The following is a 22,877-nucleotide window of genomic DNA, read 5'->3' as shown; positions in this document are numbered from 1 at the left end:
AGAGAGAGGAAGGAAAGCTGCTCTTTTTAAAATCGAAGTTACAGGACTCTCTAGAAATTGATTATGAGCAATGAATACAGCCAAACATTTTTGGACGATGGGAGAAGGGGGAATTCTGTTCTGATGGTGCAGTGAGAGAGAGACCCTATTTAGGAGGGGTCAGTTCCTTAGAACAAATGACTGAAGATTCATGAGCAATGGGGAGGAACATCACTATTCTATGATATAATAAAAAATAAAATGTCGATGCATTTTGTCTTTATCCATTACACATTCCTCTGTCCACATTTACAATGGAAAGTGTTTATGTAAACCTGTCACGCTGTAATTGCCCCCTCTCCCCAGTGGAGGCGCTGCAGCACCGCCATGTGGTGATAGGAATTTATAATGAAATATAAAGATAATGACAGAATGTCTGACTTTAAAATGAGGACTGAAGTATGTCTGTGTGTTCTGGTCCATGTTATCCCCTGCCCTTCCTTGCTTCACCCAAACACGACACAGGAGCCCAGATTTTAACTAGGAGCGGATTCAAGCAGACAGGGTGCAAGGCAAGCACTAAACCGCCACCCTCTACCAACCAGAAGGTTTGTAAATCCCCGGCCTTGTCTCCATGCCACCTAATCAGCTTCCCGCCTGGCATGGCCGGGAAATGGCAGCTGTACCGGGGGAGGAAGCGGGGGGTCAGGTGACAGCAGGACTCCAGCCGACACCAAGGGAAGGCTCGCTATCAAGAAGGCAGGTCCCAGGGAGGAGCAGGCGAAAACTGTCGTCGGATCCAGCACGACATCAGTGAGTAAGTCACCTAGCCGGTTTTAACTGCCCACCCGCTCGGTTTCGGCACTTTGGTCTCAACTCCACACTTGCAGAGCCACAGGAGATTAGCTCATTCGTTAAAATAATTATTCCTTCATTATTGGGAAGAGGATTTTAAAATAACGTGTGCAATGGAAGGTCAGTGCCAAGTATTAAAGAGGAGCTGAGATCCATCAAGAAGTTACTGTAAAACAAAGTGTTTGTACTCTGCATCAGTGGATGGAACAGAAAAGTACATTGCTGTGGGAATTCTACCCTCTCCTTCACTCCAGCAGCATGAGACACTGGGAGAAATGCCAGGCAAACTGTTTGTGAATCTTTGAAACCTTTTACACCATTTCGCCAGCATCCACCAATCTGCTACTGAAATTAGAGCAGGAAATGAGGAGTGGAAAATACCCAGGCCATTTGAGGACCATTTCACAGGGATCCCAACATGCAGACAGGGAAATATCTTCAAATTCTCCTTGTTCTCCCTCTTTAGGGGGAACATTAGTGAAGGCATTTCAGCCCAAACTACAATTTCAACCTGCAAGTTTAAGGCTACACCCTTGGCCCGTCGCCCGGCATGTCTTTGTTCTTTGTTCCCACTGAGCTCTGGAGTTCTGAAGAAACTTGATTTCTTTCAACAACAACTCCTTGTATTAACATAGTAAGATGTCCCAAGGCACTTCACAGGAGTGTTAGAAGACAACAATTTGACATCGAACAGGACTTGGTTGCTCTACGGACGACATTGTTTGACTCATTGGCCGTGGCTTTGCTCCACTTCAGTCACTTCAAGTCTTTGCTCGGAATTCTTTTGTCAAATTAGTTTCCGATCTCCTGGACTTCGGTGGACATTGCTAGACTACGTTTTTGCTTTGAACTACATTGGATTACACCACTACGTATCTGCACGGGACTACACTGGATTATACTGTAAAGCAATCTGCTGTTTCTCCATTTCTGCTGAAAACGTTTATTTTTCCTGTTAACTGTGTTTGTGTCTGTGCTGGTTTTCAGCTCTGCTGCTTTTCGCTAGCAGCTGCCAATCAGTTTTCATCTGTGCTGGTCGCTGGCTGTGGTTTTACTTTTTCTCCGCTGCTTTGATCTACGGCGACCTACAAACTTGCGTCAACTTGGCCATCATCTTTCTGCGCCGCTACCAACTCTCCTGCCTACAGCACAACCTCGAACTCTCTACACTTCAAATAGCTTCTGGACTTCACTGACCTGCTTTGGGCAGTGGTTCGTCGATGCTCCATGCTGGCCCATCCTGCTCATGTTGGCTTTGTCTTTCGATAGGCCCTCTGACTTTGACCCTGGTCTCCCTACTATTGTATCCCATTAACTACTACATTTAAATAGGCCTACGTAACCTGAGCTATTCCCATGTCCATTCACGTGCACACGCTCCAGACTCGAGCCATTCAGTACTTTTCCACTTTTCCCCTCCGTCTTTCCTTTTCTCTCTATCCCTCCCTGACTGCTCCCTCCTGTCGTCATGCTCCCTTTCATCTCTCCTCTCTCGGATACTCTGCCCTCCCAAATCCCTGCGCGAATCCTTCATTATTCTTCGACCTTCCTACTCTTCAGTCGCCAGCCCAGGCTTGACCCCCTCTAGATAAGCCTACAGCTTCCCTCTGTGCCTCTCTTGGCATCCTACGGAGGGCCCCTCAAGGCACTTGTTGCTGCCTCCTTACGAGTAGCAACCCCAACTCTCTCCCTGAACTTCCCAACCAGTGCGCACACTGGGGGTTAATCTTGGCAATCTAAGCCCCCTCCCCACCCCACCGCGCTGACCCTGTGGACGCCGGCAGTGGATCAGCCATCACTGACCCCCTCCGCGTCTCCCTCCAGAATGTCCGTTCACTTGCGAACAAGGCCCTTGCCATCCATGAGTTTATTGTGGATGATTGCATCAACATCATGGCCCTGACGGAGACTTGGTTGAGGGGCAATGACACCTTACCCTTGAATGAAGCCTCCCCGCCCGGCTATACCTTCCACCACTTGCCCCGCCCAGACCACCGTGGTGGCAGTGTGGCTCTCATCACCAAATCACTGCTTGGTCTGTCACCCTACTCCTCCGGCACTTTCTCCTCCTTTGAGAATCTCACCAAATTCCACCCTCTCACCTCTTATTTAAAATTTTCATTCTCTAGTGCTCACCCAAGTACCATAAAAATGTTATTCCCCATTTATCCTTACTACTTGCCTCGTTCAGCCTCTGCACCGAACTTCTCATCCTCGGTGATTTCAACCCCCATCTCAATTCATCGTGCTCTCTCTCCTCTGAGTTCACTGCCCTCCTATCCTCCCTTAATCTCTCCCTCCATGTAAACTCCCCAACCCATATTCACGGATGCCTCCTCGACCTTGCCATCTCTCGTGGCATCGCCACTCCCATCGTGTCAATTGCAGATAAGGCCATCTCTGACCACTTCCTCGAATCGCTCTCCACCCACATCCCCCACCCCCACCAACCCTTCCTCCTTCGATGACCGCCCCTGGAAAAAACTCGCTCCCCTCTTTCTCACGTTGCACTATGAACTCCCAACTGTCCAGCTTTCTGCCCTCCATTCACCAGGACATTTCTGCAGCTACCGATCTGCTCAATCACACCCTCACCACCACCTTTGAAGCCCTAGTCCCTATTAAAACAATTACTCTCCTTCACCCTAGCCATTCCCGCTGGTACAGCCCTGCTCTTCATCTCCTTAAGTCCAAAGAACGCAGATCTGAATGGATATGGCGGACAATTGGTTTGGCCATTCACCGCCAGATCTGGCAGGACCACATACAGTATTATCGGGTCCTGCTCTCGTCTGCCAAAATTGCTCACTATTCCAGAATCATTCTGAAATGTAAAGTTAAATACCGGCTTCTGTTCTCCACTGCTAACCGTCTTCTTAAATCCCTCGCCCTAGTCTCCACTCTCACGGACAGTAAGTGTGAGAAACTCTTGGACTTCTTTGTCTCCAAGATTGAGACCATCTGTTCAGCTGCCTCTGCCTCTTCCCTTCCTTCCCCTAGCCCACCGGGCCAATCTTCCTCTAAGGATCCAAAAGGCATTCGATAAGGTGCCACACGAAAGGTTACTGCACAAGATAAGAGCTTATTGTGTTGGGGGTAATATATTAGCATGGATAGAGGATTGGCTAACTAACAGAAGACAGAGAGTCGGGACAAATGGGTAATTTTACGGTTGGAAAACTGTAACTAGTGGGGTGCCACAGGGATCAGTGCTGGGGCCTCAACTATTTCTACAGATGCTGCCTGACCCGCTGAGATTTCCAGCATTCTCTGTTTTTATTTCAGATTCCAGCATCTGCAGTATTTTGCTTTTGTAGATGCAGAGAGGATGTTTCCCCTCGTGGGGAATCTAGAACTAGGAGGCATAGTTTCAGAATAAGGGGTCGCCCATTTAAGACGGAGATGAGGAGGAATTTCTTCTCTCAGAGGGTCGTGAATCTGTGGAATCCTCTACCCCTGAGAGCTGTGGAGGCTGGGTCATTGAATATATTCAAGGCTGCGATAGACAGATTCTTGAACTATCGGGGAGTCAAGGGTTATGTGGAACAGGCAGGGAAGTGGAGTTGAGGCCAAGATCAAATCAGCCATGATCTTATTAAATGGTGGAGCAGGCTCGAGGGGCCGTATGGCCTACTCCTGCTTCTATTTCTTATGTTATTATGATCCCCCTGCCCTAGCTCTGACCTCTTATCTTTCTCCAATTTCCCTCCTATCTCCCCTCATGATCTCTCCGAGCTCATCCTGTCCATGAGACCCACTTCCTGCTGCCTTGACCATGTTCCCACAAACTGCTGACCACACAACTTCCTTTTCTGAATCCCATGTTAACTGACATTGTTAACGGTTCTCTCTCCTCAGATACTGTCCCCCTCTCCCACAAATTTGCCATTATCACCCCTCTCCTCAAAAAAACAACCCTCAACCCCTCTGTGCTTGCAAATTACCGTCCCCTCTCCCTTTCCTCTCCAAAGTCCTTGAACATGTTGTCACCTCCCAAATCCATGCCCATCTTTCCAGCAACATGTTTGAATCCCTAAAATCCGGTTCCTATGCCCGCCACAGTACCGAAACGGCTCTCATCAAATTCACAGATGACATCCTTTGTTGACTGTGACAAAGGTAAACTATCCCTCCTCGTCCTCCTCGACCTGTCTGCAGCCTTTGACATGGTTGACCACTCCATCATCCTCCTCCAACACCTCTCCACCATCGTCCAGCTGGGTGGGACTGCACTCGTCTGGTTCCATTCTTATCCATCTAATCGTAGCCAGGGAATCACCTGCAATGGCTTCTCTTCCCACCCCCGCATCGTTACCTCTGGTGTCCCCCAAGGATCTATCCTTGGCCCCCTCCTATTTCTCATCTACATGTTTTCCCCTTGACAACATCATCCGAAAACACAGCGTCAGTTTCCACATGTACGCTGATGACACCCAGATCTACCTCACCACCACTTCTCTCGACCCCTCCACCATCTCTAAATTGTCAGACTGATCATCTGACATCCAGTTCTGGATGAACAGAAATTTTCTCCAATTGAATATTGGGAAAACCGAAGCCATTGTTTTCGGTCCCCACCACAAACTCCGTTCCCTATCCACTGACTCCATCCCTTTCACCAACTTCTGACCGAGGCTGAACCAGACTGTTCGCAACCTTGGTGTCATATTTGACCCTGAAATGTGCTTTCGACCACATATCTGCAGCATAACTAAGATTGCCTATTTCCACCTCCGTAACATCCCCCATCTCCGCCCCTGCCTCAGCTAATCCGCTGCTGAAGCCCTCATCCTTGCCTTTGTTACTTCTAGAGTTGACTATTCCAATGCACTCCTGGCTGGCCTCCCACATTCTACCCTATGTAAACTAGAGCTGATCGAAAACTTGGCTGCCCGTGTCCTAACTCACACCAAGTCCCGCTCACCCATCACCCCAGTGCTCGCTGACCTACATTGGCTTCCGGCTAAGCAACACCTGGATTTCAAAATTCTTATCCTTATTTTCAAATCCCTCCATCTCCATCAGCCCATTAGAGGATGAGACTGGGGACTTAATAATGGGGAATAGGGAAATGGCAGAGACTTTGAACAAATATTTTGTATTGGTCTTAACGGTAGAAGACACTAAAAACATCCCAATAGCGGATAGTCAAGGGGCTACGGGGAGGGAGAAAATTAATACAATCACTAAAGAAGTTATACTCAATAAAATAATGGGACTAAAGGCAGACAAGTCCCCAGGACCTGATGACTTACATCCTAGGGTCTGAAAAGAAGTGGGTGCAGAGATGGTGGATGTATTGGTTGTAATCCACCAAAATTCCCTGGATTCTGGGACGGTCCCAGCAGATTGGAAAACTGCAAATGTAACGCCCCTATTTAAAAAAGGAGGCAGACAGAAAGCAGGAAACTATAGGCCAGTTAGCCTAACATCTGTCGTTGGGAAAATGCTGGAGTCCATTATTAAGGAAGCAGTAGCAGGACATTTGGAAAAGCATTCTTCAATCAAGCAGAGTCAGCATGGTTTTATGAAAGGGAAATCATCTTTGACAAATTTGCTGGAGTTCTTTGAGGATGGAACGAGCAGGGTGGATAAGGGGGAACCAGTGGATGTGGTGTATTTGGATTTCCTGAAGGCATTCGACAAGGTGCCACATAAAAGGTTACTGCACAAGATAAAAGTTCACGGGGTTGGGGGTGATATATTAGCATGGATAGAGGATTGGCTAACTAACAGAAAACAGAGACGCGGGATAAATGGGTCATTTTCCAGTTGGCAAACAGTAACTAGTGGGGTGCCGCAGGGATCGGTGCTGGGTCCTCAACTATTTCCAATCTATATTAATGACTTGGATGAAGGGACCAAGTGTAATGATGCAAAGATGGGTGGGAAAGCAAATTGTGAGGAGGACACAAGAAATCTGCAAAGGGATATAGACAGGCTAAGTGAGTGGGCAAAAATTTGGCAGATGGCGTGTAATGTGGGAAAATGTGAGGTTATTCATTTTGGCAGAAAAAATAGAAAAGCAAATTATAATTTAAATGGAGAAAAATTGCAAAGTGCTGCAGTATAGAGAGACCTGGGGATCCTAGTACATGAAATACAAAAAGTTAGTATGCAGGTACAGCAAGTAATCAGGAAGGCAAATGAAAATTGGCCTTTATTGCAAGGGGGATGGAGTATAAAAGCAGAGAAGTCCTGCTACAACTGTACAGGATATTGGTGAGGCCACACCTAGAGAACTGCGTACAGTTTTGGTCTCAGTATTTAAGGAAGAATATACTTGCATTGGAGGCTATTCAGAGAAGGTTCACGCGGTTGATTCCTGAGATGAAGGGGTTGACTTATGAAGATAGGTTGAGTAGGATGGGCCTATACTCATTGGAGTTCAGAAGAATGAGAGGTGATCTTATCAAAACATGTAAGATAATGAGGGGGCTCGACAAGGTGGATGCAGAGAGGATATTTCCACTCATAGGGGAAACTAAAAACTAGGGGGCATAGTCTCGAAATAAGGGGCCGCCCATTTAAAACTGAGATGAGGAGGAATTTCTTCTCTCTGAGGGTTGTAAATCTGTGGAATTCTCTGCCCCAGAGAGCTGTGGAGGCTGGGTCATTGAATATAGTTAAGGCAGAGATCGACAGATTTTTGAGCAACAAGGGAATAAAGGGTAATGGGGAGCGGGCAGGGAAGTGGAGCTGAGTCTATGACCAGACCAACCATGATCCTATTAAATGGCGGAGCTGGCTCGAGGGGCCAGGTGGCCGACTCCTGCTCCTATTTCTTATGTTCTAGCCTCTCCCCCCACCCAGAGATGTCTGTGCTCCTCTAATTCTGCCCTCTTGAGCATCCCTGATTATAATTGCTCAACCATTGGTGGCCCTGCCTTCTGTTGCCAAGCCCCAAGCTCTGGAACTGCCTGCCTAAATTGTTCCACCTGTCTTTCAAGATGCTCCTTAAAACCTACCTCTTTGACCAAGCTTTTGGTCACTTGTGCCAATTTCTAGTTTGCGGCTCAGTGTCAAACTTTTTGTCTCATAATACTCCTGTGAAGCGCCTTAGGACGTTTCACTACGTTAAAGGCGCTATATAAATAGAAGGTGTTGTTTTTGTTTATTTTTGAGCTGTCTGTCACGCTGTAGACGAGAGAATTCTCTGGGTCCTCCCTTGGGCATCTCACTTTTCCTGCACAGTGTCTCCCTCGGGTACACGACACAAGACATTCATTCTCCATCTCTCTCCTTATGCTCAACAATCTCTGACAGTTTCTCAAACAGCTGATAAGATTCTGGGAAGCCGGAACTTTACACAAAGGGGGATCGTTTTTCCTTCATTCTAAATGACCCATGGGCTGGTAGCTTCTCACTTTTTATCAAATAGCAAACAATATCCCGAGGGAAAACCAAAAGACCTTCGCTCCCTGACATCTGGGTTTATTATTAACAGGGCTGTTTCACATGCTTTACTCTAGACCAAAGGGTTATTTTTATAGATTCATTTTTCTTTCTCCATCTTTTTCTTTGCAGGTAGATTCAGACCCTCCCTCTTCCACCATCTGCAGGGGGATGGGGCGGGGGCGGCAGGGGAAGAAGCAAGGATAGAATGGTAGCTCAGATCACACTGGGGAGAAGGAACAGGATTAAAGCAGTTAAGAGTAGGTTTAGATCCAGTGTCGTACCTAGAGCAATGCAGCCACAGATTCCAATCAAGGAGCCAGCACTGTGGTAAAGTGGCAGAGTGATGTATATAATGTCACTGCTGGAGAGGCCACATGCGGCAATGAAAAAGGCAATACGATGTCCTCGCGAATGAGTGATGATTGCAGCTTTCGGCAAACCTTTAAAACAAAAGAAACAGAAATTAGGTAAACACCAACACAAAACCTGTCGGGCCTCACATTTAAATCCTGTGATTCAGTGAATAAACCTCCCCTGTAGAAACAAGTGGGATGTAAAGCAATGCTAATGGCTCCTTAACAATATAATATAGATTCTAAAAAAAAGTTTTACCCATTTAACCTCATTGTGCATCACAGCATCCCCATGTGAGAGAGAGCTGGTCTCACTGTATCTCCTCTGTAACACCCCAGTGTGAGAGAGAGCTGGTCTCAATGTATCTCCTCTGTAACACCCCAGTGTGAGAGAGAGCTGGTCTCACTGTATCTCCTCTGTAACACCTCAGTGTGACAGAGAGCTGGTCTCACTGTATCTCCTCTGTAACACCCCAGTGTGAGAGAGAGCTGGTCTCACTGTATCTCCTCTGTAACACCCCAGTGTGAGAGAGAGCTGGTCTCACTGTATCTCCTCTGTAACACCCCAGTGTGAGAGAGAGCTGGTCTCACTGTATCTCCTCTGTAACGCCCCAGTGTGAGAGAGAGCTGGTCTCACTGTATTTCCTCTGTAACACCCCGGTGTAAGAGAGAGCTGGTCTCACTGTATCTCCTCTGTAACACCCTAGTTACAGTATCAATTTATTGCCCCAATTAAAACATCTTCAAATAATATTTTTGGAAACCTAGGTTTCAGTGATGTAGCAAACTGGCCTAAGTTACAATGACATGAAACAACCTACTGAAAAATAACATCAATTGGAGAGGAAGAATAAATGGTGTACAGGACACAGAAAGCAGAGCTGCCAGGTGTCGCACTATACCTGTTGTTCCCGAGGTGTAGATATAGACAAAAGGGGTGCTGAAGGTAACATGTGACCTTAGGGATAGAGGCAATGGCTGGTCAGACGCAGCTTGGATTGTATCGTTCAGGCTTTCAATGCCTTCTGTGGTGCACTTGTCATCCAGAATGAAAACTGTGATATTCTCCTCTCTTAGAGCGGGCAACACCTCCTCCACTGAACTCCTCAAGTCTGTGAAACAGACAATAATAAACCAGGCGATTTAAATCAAGAGATTTGCTTAGAATAGTTTAACTCATATATAGTTAGTCTATCCCAAGTTAAAAAAAACGTGCACTTATATAGCGGCTTTCACGACAACCGGACGTCTCAAAGTACTTTACAGCCAATGAAGTACTTTTTTATAATGTGGGAAACACAGCAGCCAATTTGTGCACAGCAAGCTCCCACAAACAGCAATGTGATAATGAACAGATAAACTGTTTTTTTTTGTTTATGTTGATTGAGGGTTAAATATTGGCCAGGACACCAGGGATAACCTCCCCGCTCTTCTTCAAAATAGTGTCATGGGATCTCTTATGCCCACCTGAGAGAGCAAACAGGGCTTCGGTTTAATGTCTCATCCAAAAGACGGCACCTCCAGCATGTAGCGCTCCCTCAGCGCTGCACTGGGAGTGTCAGCTTAGATTTTGTGCTCAAGTCCCTGGAATGAGACACTGAACCCACAACCTTCTGATTCAGAGGCGAGTGTGCTGCCCACTGAGCCACAGTATGACACAGGAAGTGTGATTCTCACAGGAAGTGCATGCGATGCACCTTTTTATAATACTATAGATATTATTTATTATATTAAAAGTCTTTTCAAATGTGCATCACTTTAAATCTGCTCTTGCAAAAAAAAGTCCCTCACACTTCCCTGATTGGTAGCCAGTCACACTACCTGCCCACATCACTCCAAACTCCTTCCAATGCTCATCTTGTTGCCCGTTCCTCTCCGCAATCCAACAGCACAGCCTCCGACTCACCAGGAACAGCAATACTGGAGACATTATTCATATACTAAATACAGCAGTCGCTGAGTCAAACAACGTACCAGCAAGGAGCTGATTAATAACGGCCGAGGGTAATAATCTCTGAAAGGGAAAAGGAGGGCGATAATGCTGGAGCAATTTAGAGAGTGATAAATACTCAGGGGAGGAAAGAGGTGATACAAGGGTAATAATCTTGTGCACGATTAAGCAACTAAGATAATACTCATCCGGCATGCAAACAACAGGAATAGTAATCCTGCACAGTAGGGAAGGGGAGTTTTGGGCTACGCACTATAGGAAGGACACTGAGGCAATAGAGAGGGTATAACACAGATTCACTACATTGCTGCCTGGTATAAGTAAATACAAATATGAAGAAAGACTTGAAAAATTGGTCTAAGGTTGCAAGGTGATTTGATAGAGATATTTACAATGATGAAGGGATGGGACAGAGTATATATGTAAGTTCTTGTGATAATATTTCTATTCTAGTAAGTTTTTTTACAATTTCCTCCATCACCGTTCACTGCACCTTCCCCAAGTCTGTAGCCTACCCATGAGGGATTTATCTGGTCATTTTGCGAATCAATTGGTTGGAGACCATTGCTGGACTCCCCCCACCCACACCCCACCCCACGGATTGTCCAGGAGTCTCCGGGAATGGAGGATTGATATCCTTGACACTGGTGCCAGCAACGTGAGAGAAACAGACTTCACATTTGCTGTTTACGCCTGTGCACTTTCATTGCTTTTACAAAGCTGTGTTTTAAAAGAGATAACTCCTATAACACAACTATTTACACAAAATATAAGAAAATAAATATATGTACTTAATGTACAGGATTATTACTCCCTCCACTTTCATGAAAAGCCCATGGAATTAAGGGTAAAATGGCAGTATGGATACAGAACTGACTCAGACAGGAAGCAGGGGTTTGTGGTGGGTGAATGGAGGGTTCTCAGACAGGGAGGTGATTTGCAGTGGTATTCCCCAAGGATCTGTTTTGGGTCCTGTTGTGTATGGAGAAAGAATCAGACTGAACACTGTGAACTCAAAGTAAAGTGTGACCTTAGTCTTTTATTGCAGGTCTTGTGGAAATGTATTTTTATCTAAGCTGTACCACACTGTAGTTTTGTGCCCTTTTTAATATAAAACAAAATGGAGTCCTGGTCCTTCCAGGAATTTCTGCAACAAGCAGTCGGTTTGCATAAACAGCTAAACCTGGCTTGAAATGGCTGATAGCCACCAGGCAGCTAGGAGGCAAGTCCTGCTGAGACAAGTACCCACCCCCCCGCCCCCCCATGGTGCTCTCCTATTGTCTATACGACACCAGTTCCACTCCACCCCACCCTTTTCGAAGTACTCAAACCACCAGCCATTATCTCTTGTACAGACCTCATCCATTTGATGCAAAAAGATAACTGACCAGGAAACTGGACAATCCTGACACAATGCAAGGCAGGTAATAGCTCATTACCACACTCTCATCGAGTAATGGCCGGCTAGCCAACTAATAACCCTGACAAAAGGAAATATCTGGAAACCATGTCAGGACAAGGATGTAGTAATTAACCCTTTATCTGTATTCACTGACTGCGAGACAGAGCCAATACACAGGGAGAGGCCATAACTTGTGTTTTACTGTATAAATATCTCGTGAAATTGTACCATTGCGAAGGTGTTCACTTAGCCATTGACTGAGTGTGACCTTTCCCTTGCTAGCAAGTAAATTAAAGAAACTTCTGTCGGAGCTGAAGGTGTCGGAGTCGTTTATCGGAGGTCGAGATTTCGACAGTTACTTCTTGAAGGTTCCACCGAGATGCATACTCTCTGCCCTTTAGTAAAACGGATACAGGCATAGTGCCTCTCCAATGAAAGGCTTCGGTGGCCAAAACAAGGTGAGCCTTTTGCTCACAAGAGGTTTCTTCACTGTTGAATCGCATTTGTAATCTGTTGTCCACAGGGGAAGTACTGCAATCTACAAGACTCGACATTTAAAAGCTAAAGTTATTTTTTGTGATCATTTCTTTCTCAGCTCGCAGGCAGAAGAGATCTGGTTCTGGAAATATCTTGAAACAGCCTGGGGAAGGTTTCAGTAGGAATAGGTAAAAAGAGCGCTAGTCGATCGAAGGTTCTTATGTGATAAGATTAGGGGAAATGGTTCTTATGTGATAAGATAAGGAAAAAAAAGCGCTAATCGATCGAAGGTTCTTATGTGATAAGAATTAAGGTAATGGGACCATAAGTTTTATAAGTCTTATTAGGATAAGTTAAGGACTCGGTCTGTAGTGGCGTACAACGCAGACTGAGAATTGATTATTTGTTTAGATAGAGTTTAAGGTTATGATTTGTATACTCGCGTGAATGTTGTTTGTCCTAGTTGTCCTTGATATACTGTTGTGTTCAATACCTTTGAGCGACATTGCAATTAGAGAAACGGGAAGAGTCACGAGGGAAAATTGTGATTTGGAAAAACAAGGATTGATTAAGAAAAGAAACAGTAACTGATTGATCAACTACAGTTGGTTCGTGCCAACATCTCTCACACACCCAGACTGAGCCTGAATTAAGAGCTTTTTCAAGCCATGTAACGGCCAGGAGAAGTGGGCGTAGAGAACTCGTTGGCCGAAAGGATTGTGAGATCAGAAACTGTGGAAAATCTTAATCATCCAGAATGGGTGCCGGAGCAAGTTAAAACACCACAAAAGGGCACACCAGCCTATTTTATGCTCCAGAATTGTGGTCCGTCTTCAACTGACCAGAAAAGAAAATGGGCAGAGTGGACCAAGGGTGAAAACAGCCATTTCCACCCGATGGTTCATTTAATTTAGAGAGAACAACATGTCTAGAGGAGTGTCTTATAAACAGAGATCCAGGTAGAAGAGGTAAAGAAAAAAAAAGGAAAGTTATAGAAAAGACCTGGGTTTCGATTCTTCAAGCCCATGTAAAATTAACAGAGGAAGTAAATCAATATGTAAAAAAAGAGAACCTGATAGTGACTTATGGATTAAAAAAAATAAAGCTGGCCAACAAAAAAAGCTTTATTGAATGGAGAGAGACTTTTGTGAATGTCTGTCTTTGAATGAGAGTGCTTCTGTGTTTTTTTTCTCATGTGTTTGGAAACCTGTTTGGAAAGGTGGTGCAACTGCCTGTTTGTTTTAACTCCACCCACTTTTTCAAACAGAGTGAAGTTTTTTTTTTAACCCTTCATAGTGTTGTCCTGTATGTGGGAAGTTTAAGACATTTTAAGTTAGAAACGCAGGTGTGGATTTATTCGGATGAGAAGTTACGGAGCTAGGAAATGCACAAAGGATAGGTTTGTTGAGACATGGTCCCGGTTAAAAAAAAAAGAGAATTTATTTGACACGCTCACTTACTTGTCGAAAGAAGACACGCAATCATTGATTACATTGGGTTGAAAGACATAAATTTAGTCTAGGAGTGAGATAAAGAACGGGGAAGGGAAGTTGTAATGCCTTTTTTTTTTAAAAACAAAAGCCTTTGTGGGTCTCTTGAGGCTGCAGGCTGGGGGAGTACGCTCCCATTGCCCTTGGTATAAAATCTTGATGCGAAAGCTTCTAGCTCGGTAAGAGGATTTGGTTTTTTAGATAAAGAGTGGCAGTACAATAGTTGAATTGGGATTTTGAGATATTTCAGGTGATCTCCTTGATCAACATTTTGGGTGTATTGGAAAAATCTTGGGTTTGGAAGCCTTTTAATAAAATATAAAACAAATACTTTACATTCTGTGATCTGTGAATCACTATAAGCATAAATGAGAAGTCCATGTAACACACCGATTCTTACGGTTCAGAAGCCCAATAGTGACAAATGGAGGTTTGTCCAAGACCTACGAGCTGTGAATGAATCTACTATATTCTCACAATGCTTAAAGAAGGATTTGGAATGAAGTATTCCGGAATGCTTTCCAGAGTCTTAAGCAGTCCCTCACTTCAGCACCAGCCTTGGGATTACCAGATTACACTAAGACATTCAACTTATTTGTTCATCACAAGTCGGGTTTTGCACAATCTGTTTTGACTCAGTTACATGGGGACAGGCAGCGACTGGTAGTGTATTTCAGTGCCCAACTAGATCCAGTGGCACGCGGACTACCAGGATGTCTTCCTTCGTTGGCACCAGCTTATTACGCTGTACAACAGGCTCAGACAATAACTCTAAATCATCAAACCGTTTTATATATCCCACACCCTGTCGAGATTTTATTTACTAAATGTGCCACCCAACACCTAACTTCTGCAAGAACCACTAAGTATGAAGTCAAACTGTTATCAAATCCGAACCTTATCATCAAAAGATGTACTACCTTAACTCCAGCCACTCTACTCCCCGCAGAAGAAGACGGCGATCCCCATTCATGTGAAATGGTAACCGAATTAGTGACTAAACCACGTATCAATTTAACAGATGTACCAATGTGTAACCCTGATCTAGTGTACTATGTTGACGGATCAGCCTTACGAAATGATAGGGGCCAACCTAGAGCGGCTTATGCAATTGTAACCCAGTTTAATGTTGTCAAAACAGCCTCTCTTCCAGACTCCTTTTCAGCCCAACAAGCCGGATTGTCTGCGTTAACTCGAGCCTGTATTCTGGCTAAAGGACAAACAATTAATATCTACATTGACTCCAGGTATGCTTTTGGGGCATCACATGACTATGGACAAATTTGGAAGACTTCTTTAGGAACCACTATCAAAAATGCAGAACAAGTAGAAAATCTCCTGAGAGCCATTCAATGCCCCTTGAAACTTGCCATTATCAAATGCCAAGCACATACAGGCCAGTCGAATGAGGTGGCACTTGGGAATGCCAGAGCTGATAATGCAGCTAAGGCAGTAGCTCTGTCAAAAGGGGGGATGCAGGTGTCATTGTTCCCACTGAGGAAAAAATAATTGCTCAGACCCACCACCCACTATTAATGACGTGCTGGCCTTTCAGACACAGGCCAGTATGGAGGAGGTGGTGACCTGGACGAAGGATCAATGTTATAAAAATCCAGAAAGAATATGGGTTCACCACGACGGCCGCGTGGTGGCGCCCAGATCCTTACTTCCATGGATTGCCCGATGTGTTCATACATTCACACATGCAGGCAAAGGGGGGAATGGCAGATTATATTTTGGCAACTTGGTATGCACCAGGTATTTCGGCAATTGCAAAACAAATCTGTGAAAATTGTGTTACCTGTCAGACAATGAATCCGGGTAAGACGGAAAAGGTAGAATCTGCCTCCCACCCAAATCCAGTCGGGCCTTTTGTACATTTACTGATTTTATTGAATTACCTATGTGTATGGGATTCAAGTATGTATTAGCTATTGTAGATGTGTTCTCGACATGGATTGAAGCCTTTCCATGTAAAAAGGCCGATGCCACTACTGTTGCTAAATGTTTGTTAAAAGAAATCGTACCGCGCTTCGGAATCCCTGCTAAGCTTTCTAGTGATAACGGGTCACATTTCACGGGAACTGTTATAAGAGAAATGTGTAAAGCTTTGCAGATTAATCAACGTTTTCATTGCAGTTATCATCCACAATCAGCTGGACTTGTTGAAAGATATAATGGAATGCTTAAAAATAAGCTGGCAAAATTATGCAATGACACTGGACTGAAATGGACAGAACTGCTGCCCTTAGCTTTGATGGTAATGCGATCTGCAACCAACAGAACAACAGGCCTGTCACCGCATGAGATAGTTATGGGACATCCCCAACAACTACTTTTTACAGCACCATTTACTGCAAAACAAATGGATATCCACAAAATGGAGGAAAATATGTTGAATTATTGTATTGCACTAACCAAATGTATTTCCAGCTTTCATTCACAGGTAAAGGAAGCTCAAGTCAAGCCAGCGGAAGGGAAGTGTCATAACCTGGAGCCCGGGAAATTCGTTTACATCAAAATCTTTAAAAGAAAAAGCAGTCTACAGCCAAGATTCGAAGGACCATACCAGGTCTTGCTGGCGACTAATACTGCAATCAAGGTAAAGGAAAGACTAACATGGATCCATGTGTCCCATTGCAAAAGGGCACCCGACCAGGAGGAAGGGAAGAAGGAACCAGAGGAACAGAAAAAGGAAGACTGAATAAGGAACTGTATGGACTATGGGGACTGATGGTGCTGGGCTTGACAGGGTTTTACTTTGCATTATTGATTATACCAGGGGTACAGACCCGCCACCGAAGGGAACTGCAAGTAAACGTATTTATGGCACTGAGTCATAAGTATGCTCAAGAAAGAAACTTGTCAAGTTGTTGGATATGTTCCCATGTACCTGTCCACTCCAAAGGGGGTATTCCCCTAAGATCTGTCCCCTTTAACGAATCAGAAATGGTAGAATGGTTGATAGCGCAAAATAGGACAAACCTAACCAAGCTGTCAGAAACGAAGGAGCAAACAGAATGGAGATCATCAGGGTATAAACTTACAACTTTCCAGGGATGGTACCAGCCAAATTATAATAATAACAGTCAGCCTCCCTTCCTAAGCATTACTCCCAGAATAGGAAATCCTGAGGGTATAATATGCCTAGTGAGTAATGAGACTAAAGGACCAGAAATGAGACGCAGCAAGTGTTCCCAAATGACTAAATGGCAAGCCACAACTAATCCCACTGATGGGAGAAAGATAGCAACCGTTAGCTGGACAATGGTCCATAACAAAGCCCCAGGTGAAGGGTGGGAAGGCGAGACCACTCGATGGCATGCAGACTAGGTGGCTGCCCAACGGGGCTGATCGAGTGTGGTCTGTGCTTCAATGCTGGGGATGTTAGCCTGAGTGAGGACACTGATGTTGGTGCGTCTGTCCTCCCAGGGGGTTTGTAGGATCTTGCGGAGACATCGTTGGTGATATTTCTCTTGAGGTGTCTACTGTACATAGTCCATGTCTCTGAGCCATACAGGAGGGCAGGTATTATTACAGCCCTGTAGACCATGAGCTTGGTGGCAGTTTGGAGGGCCTGGTCTTCAAACACTCTTTTCCTCAGGCGACCAAAGCTGCACTGGCGCACTGGAGGCGGTGTTGGATTTCATCGTCGATGCCTGCTCTTGTTGATAGGAGGCTCCTGAGATATGGGAAATGGTCCACGTTGTCCAGGGCTACGCCGTGGATCTTGATCACTGTGCGGTGAGGACAGGCTGGTGGAGGATCTTTGTCTTACGGATGTCTAGCGTAAGGCCCATGCTTTCGTACGCCTCAGTAAATACATGACTATGTCCTGGAGTTCAGCCTCTGTATGTGCGCAGACGCAGGCGTCGTCCGCGTACTGTAGCTCGACGACAGAGGTTGGGGTGGTATTGGATCTGGCCTGGAGATGGCGAAGGTTGAACAGGTTCCCACTGGTTCTGTAGTTTAGTTTCACTCCGGCGGGGAGCTTGTTGACTGTGAGGTGGAGCATGGCGGCGAGAAAGATTGTGAAGAGGGTGGGACGATGACACAGCCCTGTTTGACCCCGGTCCGGACGTGAATTGGGTCTGTGATGGATCCGTTGGTAAGGATCACGGCTTGCATGTCGTTGTGGAGCAGACAGAGTATGGTGACGTACTTTTGGGGGCATCCGAAACGGAGGAGGACGCTCCATAGACCCTCGCGGTTGACAGTGTCAAAGGCCTTTGTAAGGTCGAAGAAGGCCATGAATAAGGGCTGGCGCTGTTCTCTGCATTTTTTCTGCAGTTGTTGCGCTACAAAAATCATGTCCGTTGTGATCCGTAAGGGACGAAATCCGCACTGTGACTCTAGGAGGAGCTCCTCGGCCACAGGAAGAAGACGGTTGAGGAGGACTCTAGCGACAACTTTTCCATTGGTTGATAGCAGGGAGATTCCTCTGTAGTTGCCGCAGTCAGACTTCTCTCCTTTTTAAAAAATGGTCATGATTATTGTGTCTCCGAGATCTCCTCGCATGCTCTCCTCCCTCCAGAGGAGAGATGAGGTCATGTATTTGTGCCAGCAGTGCCTCTCCGCCATACTTTAATACCTCAGCAGGGATTCCGTCTGCACCCATAACCTTGTTGTTTTTAAGCTGTCTTATGGCTTTTTCTACCTCATGCAGTGTTGGGGTCTCACTGATGTGGTGGCAGGTAGCATGCTGCGGGATGGAGTAGAGTCTCGATTGAGGAGATCTTCAAAGTGCTCCTTCCAGTGGGCCCCGACTGCCTCGGTGTCCTTGATGAGTGTTTCCCCGTTCTTGGCCAGCAGTGGGGTGGAGCCTTGGGAGATTGGTCCGTATGTGGCCTTGACTGCGATGAAGAATCCTCGCACATCATGGCTGTCGGCCAGCTGCTGTATCTCCTGTGCTTTCTTCATCCACCACCTGTTCTTCAGGTCCTGGGTTTTTTGTTGGACCTCAGCCTTGAGCCGTCTGTAATGCTGTTTTGCTGCTCCCGCATTGGGTTGTTAAGGCTCAGAAATGCCCTGCGCTTGCGATCTATAAGCTCTTGGATCTCCTGATCATTCTTATCAAACCAATCCTGGTGCTTCCTGGTTGAGTAACTGAGTGTCTCTTTGCAGGCATTGGTTATGGTAGCCTGAAGGGCAGACCAAGCACTGTGGGCATTCTGCGTCTCGGGTTTGTCAAGGCACGCCAGGTTAGTTGTAAGGCGCTGACTGTATAGGGCTCTCTTAGCTGGGTCCTTAAGTGCTCCGGCATTGACTTTTTTGCGGCTCTGCTTCTGCTGCCCCCTCCGCTTTGGGGCTATGTTGATGTCGATCATGGATCAGATTAGGCGGTGGTCCATCCAGCAGTCACCAGCTCCTGTCATGGCACGGGTGATGCGCACATCCTTGCGATCCCTGGCTCATACGATGACATAGACATGCAGGTGCCAGTGCTTGGAGGAGGGTGTTGCCACAATGCCTTGTATTTGTCCCTCTGGCAGAACAAGGTCTTCGCCTTCGATGATTCCTCCAGTTCCTGCGTCATGTAGGCTGAAGTCAGATCCAGCTTCGTGAACGTCTTTCTTCCCGCCAGCGTTGCAAAGAGTCGTCGGCCTTTGCTAGTGGGTATTGGTCCTGCAGGGAGAAATGATTGATAGTTCCTTTGTAAATCACCACAGATTCTGACGGTGCCATTTCCATTGTGGACTGGGACGATAGAACTGACCCACTCATTGAATTCGATCGGGGAAATGATGCCCTCTCTTTGCAGCCAGTCTAGCTCAATCTCTACCCTTTCTCTCATCATGTACGGTACTGCTCTCGCCTTGTGATGGATGGGTTGCTACCCCGGAATTAGGTGGAGCTGCACTTTTGCTCCTTGGAATTTCCTGATGCCTGGTTCGAACAGCGAAGGAAATTTGTTTAAGACCTGGACACACAAAGTGTCGTCAGTGGACGATAGCGTTCGGACATCGTCCCAGTTCCAGCGTGTCTTTCCCAGCCAGCTCCTGCTGAGCAGCTTGGGACCATCACCCAGTACCACCCAGAGTGGTAGCTTATGCACCGTTACATCATAGGAGACCTTTAAGGTAGCACTGTCAATTACAGGAATCAGTTCTTTCATGTAAGTTCTTAGTTTCGTGCGAACTGGAGTTAAGACTGACCTTGAGGCCTTGTTGCACTACAACCTTTCGAAAGTCTTTATGCCCACGATGGACTGGCTCGCGCCCGTGTCCAGCTCCATTAACACCAGGAGTCTATTTAGTTCAACATTCAGCATTATCGGGGGACAATTCGTGGTGAATGTGTGCATCCCATGTACCTCTGCCTCCTCCATCTGAGGCTCTGGTTCATCGTGATTCTCCGTGGATCTGTCCTCCTCTGCAACATGGCGGTTTGCAGGTTTAACAGGCTTTGCAGCTCGCCTGCACACTCGTTGGAGGTGTCCCATTGTTCCACAGCCCTTGCAAATGTACTCTTTGAATCGGCATGAATGGAAACGATGATCACACCCGCAGCGCCAACAAGGTGTTAATAGCCTTGCATTCATCACCCTTGATGGTGGACTCAGACATCTGCGGACATGTAGCTGCAGGTATGTGTGACCTGCCCTGTTCGTTACGATTCGAAAACAACATCACTTTGTTCACAGTACTTGTAGCAGCAGTTGTGTGCTGAAAGATTTGCTTCGTATCGTCACTGGTGACAATGAACGCTTGAACTATCGCTATGGCCTTACTCAAGGTTCGGGTCTCTACAGTCAAAAGTTTGCAAAGTATGGTTTCATGGCCAATGCCAAGTACGAAAAAGTCTCTGAGCATCTGTCCAAATGCCCTTCAAATTCGCAATGTCCTGCAAGGCGACTTAGCTTGGTGACATAACTCGCCACTTCCTGGCCTTCAGACCTTTTGTAGGTGTAGAACCGGTACCTCGCCATAAGAACGCTTTCCTTCGGGTTCAAATGCTCTCGGACCAATGTGCACAAATCGTCATACGATTTCTCCGTGGGTTTCGCTGGAGTGAGCAGATTCTTCATGAGGCCATACGTTGGTGCCCCGCAAACGGTGAGGAGGATCGCCCTTCATTTGGCAGCGCTTTCTTCCCCATCTAGCTCATTGGCCACGAAGTATTAGTCGAGTCGCTCCACAAAAGTTTCCCAATCATCTCCCTCCGAGAATTTCTCCAGATGCCCACTGTTCTCTGCATCTTTGGGTTCGCTATCTGTATCTCGTCGCCAGTTGTTGTGTATGGAGAAAGAGTCAGACTGAACACTGTGAGCTCAAAGTAAAGTGTGACCTTAGTCTTTTATTGCAGGTCTCCAGAGTGCCTTTCCAACCTGTGAAGCCTCCTTAAATACCTGTGCTCCCAAGGGATTATGGGATTCCTTGGGACTCCAGGGGGTGATCCCTCTGGTGGCTGTACAGAGTAAATACAAGTATACATATATAACAGATCCATTACTGTTTTTAAAATGTATAAAACAACTTAGACTCGGATGTAGGGAGCAGTGTTATAAAGTTTATAGATGATATGAAACTTGGCAAGATAGTAGATTATGACGAGGATAGTTGTAGACTTCAGCACGACAGACAGGATGGTGAAATGGGCCGATGGAGATCAATGCAAAGTGATGCACTTTGGAAGAACTAATGTGGAAAGATAGTATACTATAAGTAGCATGGTTTTGAAAAGTGTAGATGAGCAGAGACACCTTGATTTTCAAATGCAAAAATCCCTTAAAGGTGGCAGGGCAAGTTGATAAGGTGGTTAAAAAGCATATGGGTTCCTTGGGTTTATAAATAGAGAAATAGAATATAAAAGCAGAGATCATGCACGAACTTTATAAATCACTGGTTAGGCGTCAGCTAGAGTATTGCAGACAATTCTGTGATCCACACTTCAGGAAGATGTAAAGGCCTTAAAACAGGCACAGAGGGGGGTTTACCAAGGACGAGGGACTTCAGTCATGAAGAGAGGTGTTGGAAATGTTAGGACTGTCCTCCTTGGAACAGAGAAGGTTGGAAGGTGATTCAATGGATGTTTTCAAGATGATGAGATGTTTTGATAGAATAAATAAGGAAAAACGATTCCCTCTGGCGAGTGGGTCAATAACCAGAGATCATAGATTCAAAATCACTGGAAAAAGATCTAGAGGGGAGAACAGTTTTTTTTCCATTCAGAGTTGGTGTTATCTAGAACGCTGGACATGAAAAGGTGGTGGAAGCTGATGCCATCAATAATTTTAAGAATATAAGAAATAGGAGCAGGAGTAGGCCATACGCCTCTCGAGCCTGCTCCACCATTCAATAAGATCATGGCTGATCATCGAGCTCAACTCAACTTTCCTGCCCGATCTCCATATCCTTTGATTCCCTTAAGACTCCAAAAATCTATCTATCCCAGCCTTGAATATATTCAGAGACTCAGTATCCACAGCCCTCTGGGGCAGAGAATTCCAAAGATTCACAACCCTCTGAGTGAAGAAATTCCTCTTCATCTCAGTCCTAAATGGCCGGCCCCTTATCCTGAGACTGTGCCCCCCTAGTTCTAGACACTCTAGCCAGGGGAAACAACCTCTCAGGATCTACCGTCAATCCTCTTCAGAATCTTGTATGTTTCAATGAGATCACCTCTCATTTTTCTAAACTCCAGAGAGTATAGACCCATTGTACACAATCTCTCATCATAAGGAGAGGAGCGGGAGGATCGAGAGGCCCATAAAAGGGGCCCCGAGAGTCGGAGGAGCCGCAGGAATAGGAGCGGGGGGATCGAGAGGCCCATAAAAGTGGCCCAAGAGTCGGAGGAGCCAGCTGGTGCAGGGACAAAAAGTTTTTTAAAAATCGAAGTGTGACGTCACAGCCAAGCGGGTAAGTGATTGGCTGGTGGATTGGTGAGTATTTTTCTTTTTCCTTATCAGTAGGTAACCTTTAGCATTGTTGCCAAATTAAATTAATTTAAGAGTTAAGTCATGGCAGGAGAGC

The 22,877-nt window shown here is 45.8% G+C and overlaps 1 protein-coding gene across 3 annotated transcripts in view; it reads right to left on the bottom strand.

Annotated features, from left to right (window-relative positions):
• The window catches only part of LOC139227683 (long-chain fatty acid transport protein 2-like), a 63,149-nt gene that overhangs the window by 33,540 nt on the left and 6,732 nt on the right, over positions 1–22,877 (bottom strand). For 2 of the 3 annotated variants that reach the window (XM_070858625.1, XM_070858626.1), the window contains exons 2-3: positions 9,488–9,697; positions 8,514–8,672 (exon numbers count right to left, since the gene is read on the bottom strand). In XM_070858625.1, coding sequence (XP_070714726.1) covers positions 8,514–8,672; positions 9,488–9,697 — 369 coding nt within the window. The remainder of the gene's footprint in view (positions 1–8,513; positions 8,673–9,487; positions 9,698–22,877) is intronic. The other variant, XM_070858627.1, reaches the window with a different exon arrangement.

The sequence above is a fragment of the Pristiophorus japonicus genome, chromosome 17 (assembly GCF_044704955.1).
Source record: "Pristiophorus japonicus isolate sPriJap1 chromosome 17, sPriJap1.hap1, whole genome shotgun sequence".
Lineage (NCBI taxonomy): Eukaryota > Metazoa > Chordata > Chondrichthyes > Pristiophoridae > Pristiophorus > Pristiophorus japonicus.
The sequence above is the reverse complement of the archived record's forward strand: the minus strand, read 5'-3'. Positions and strand labels throughout refer to the sequence as shown.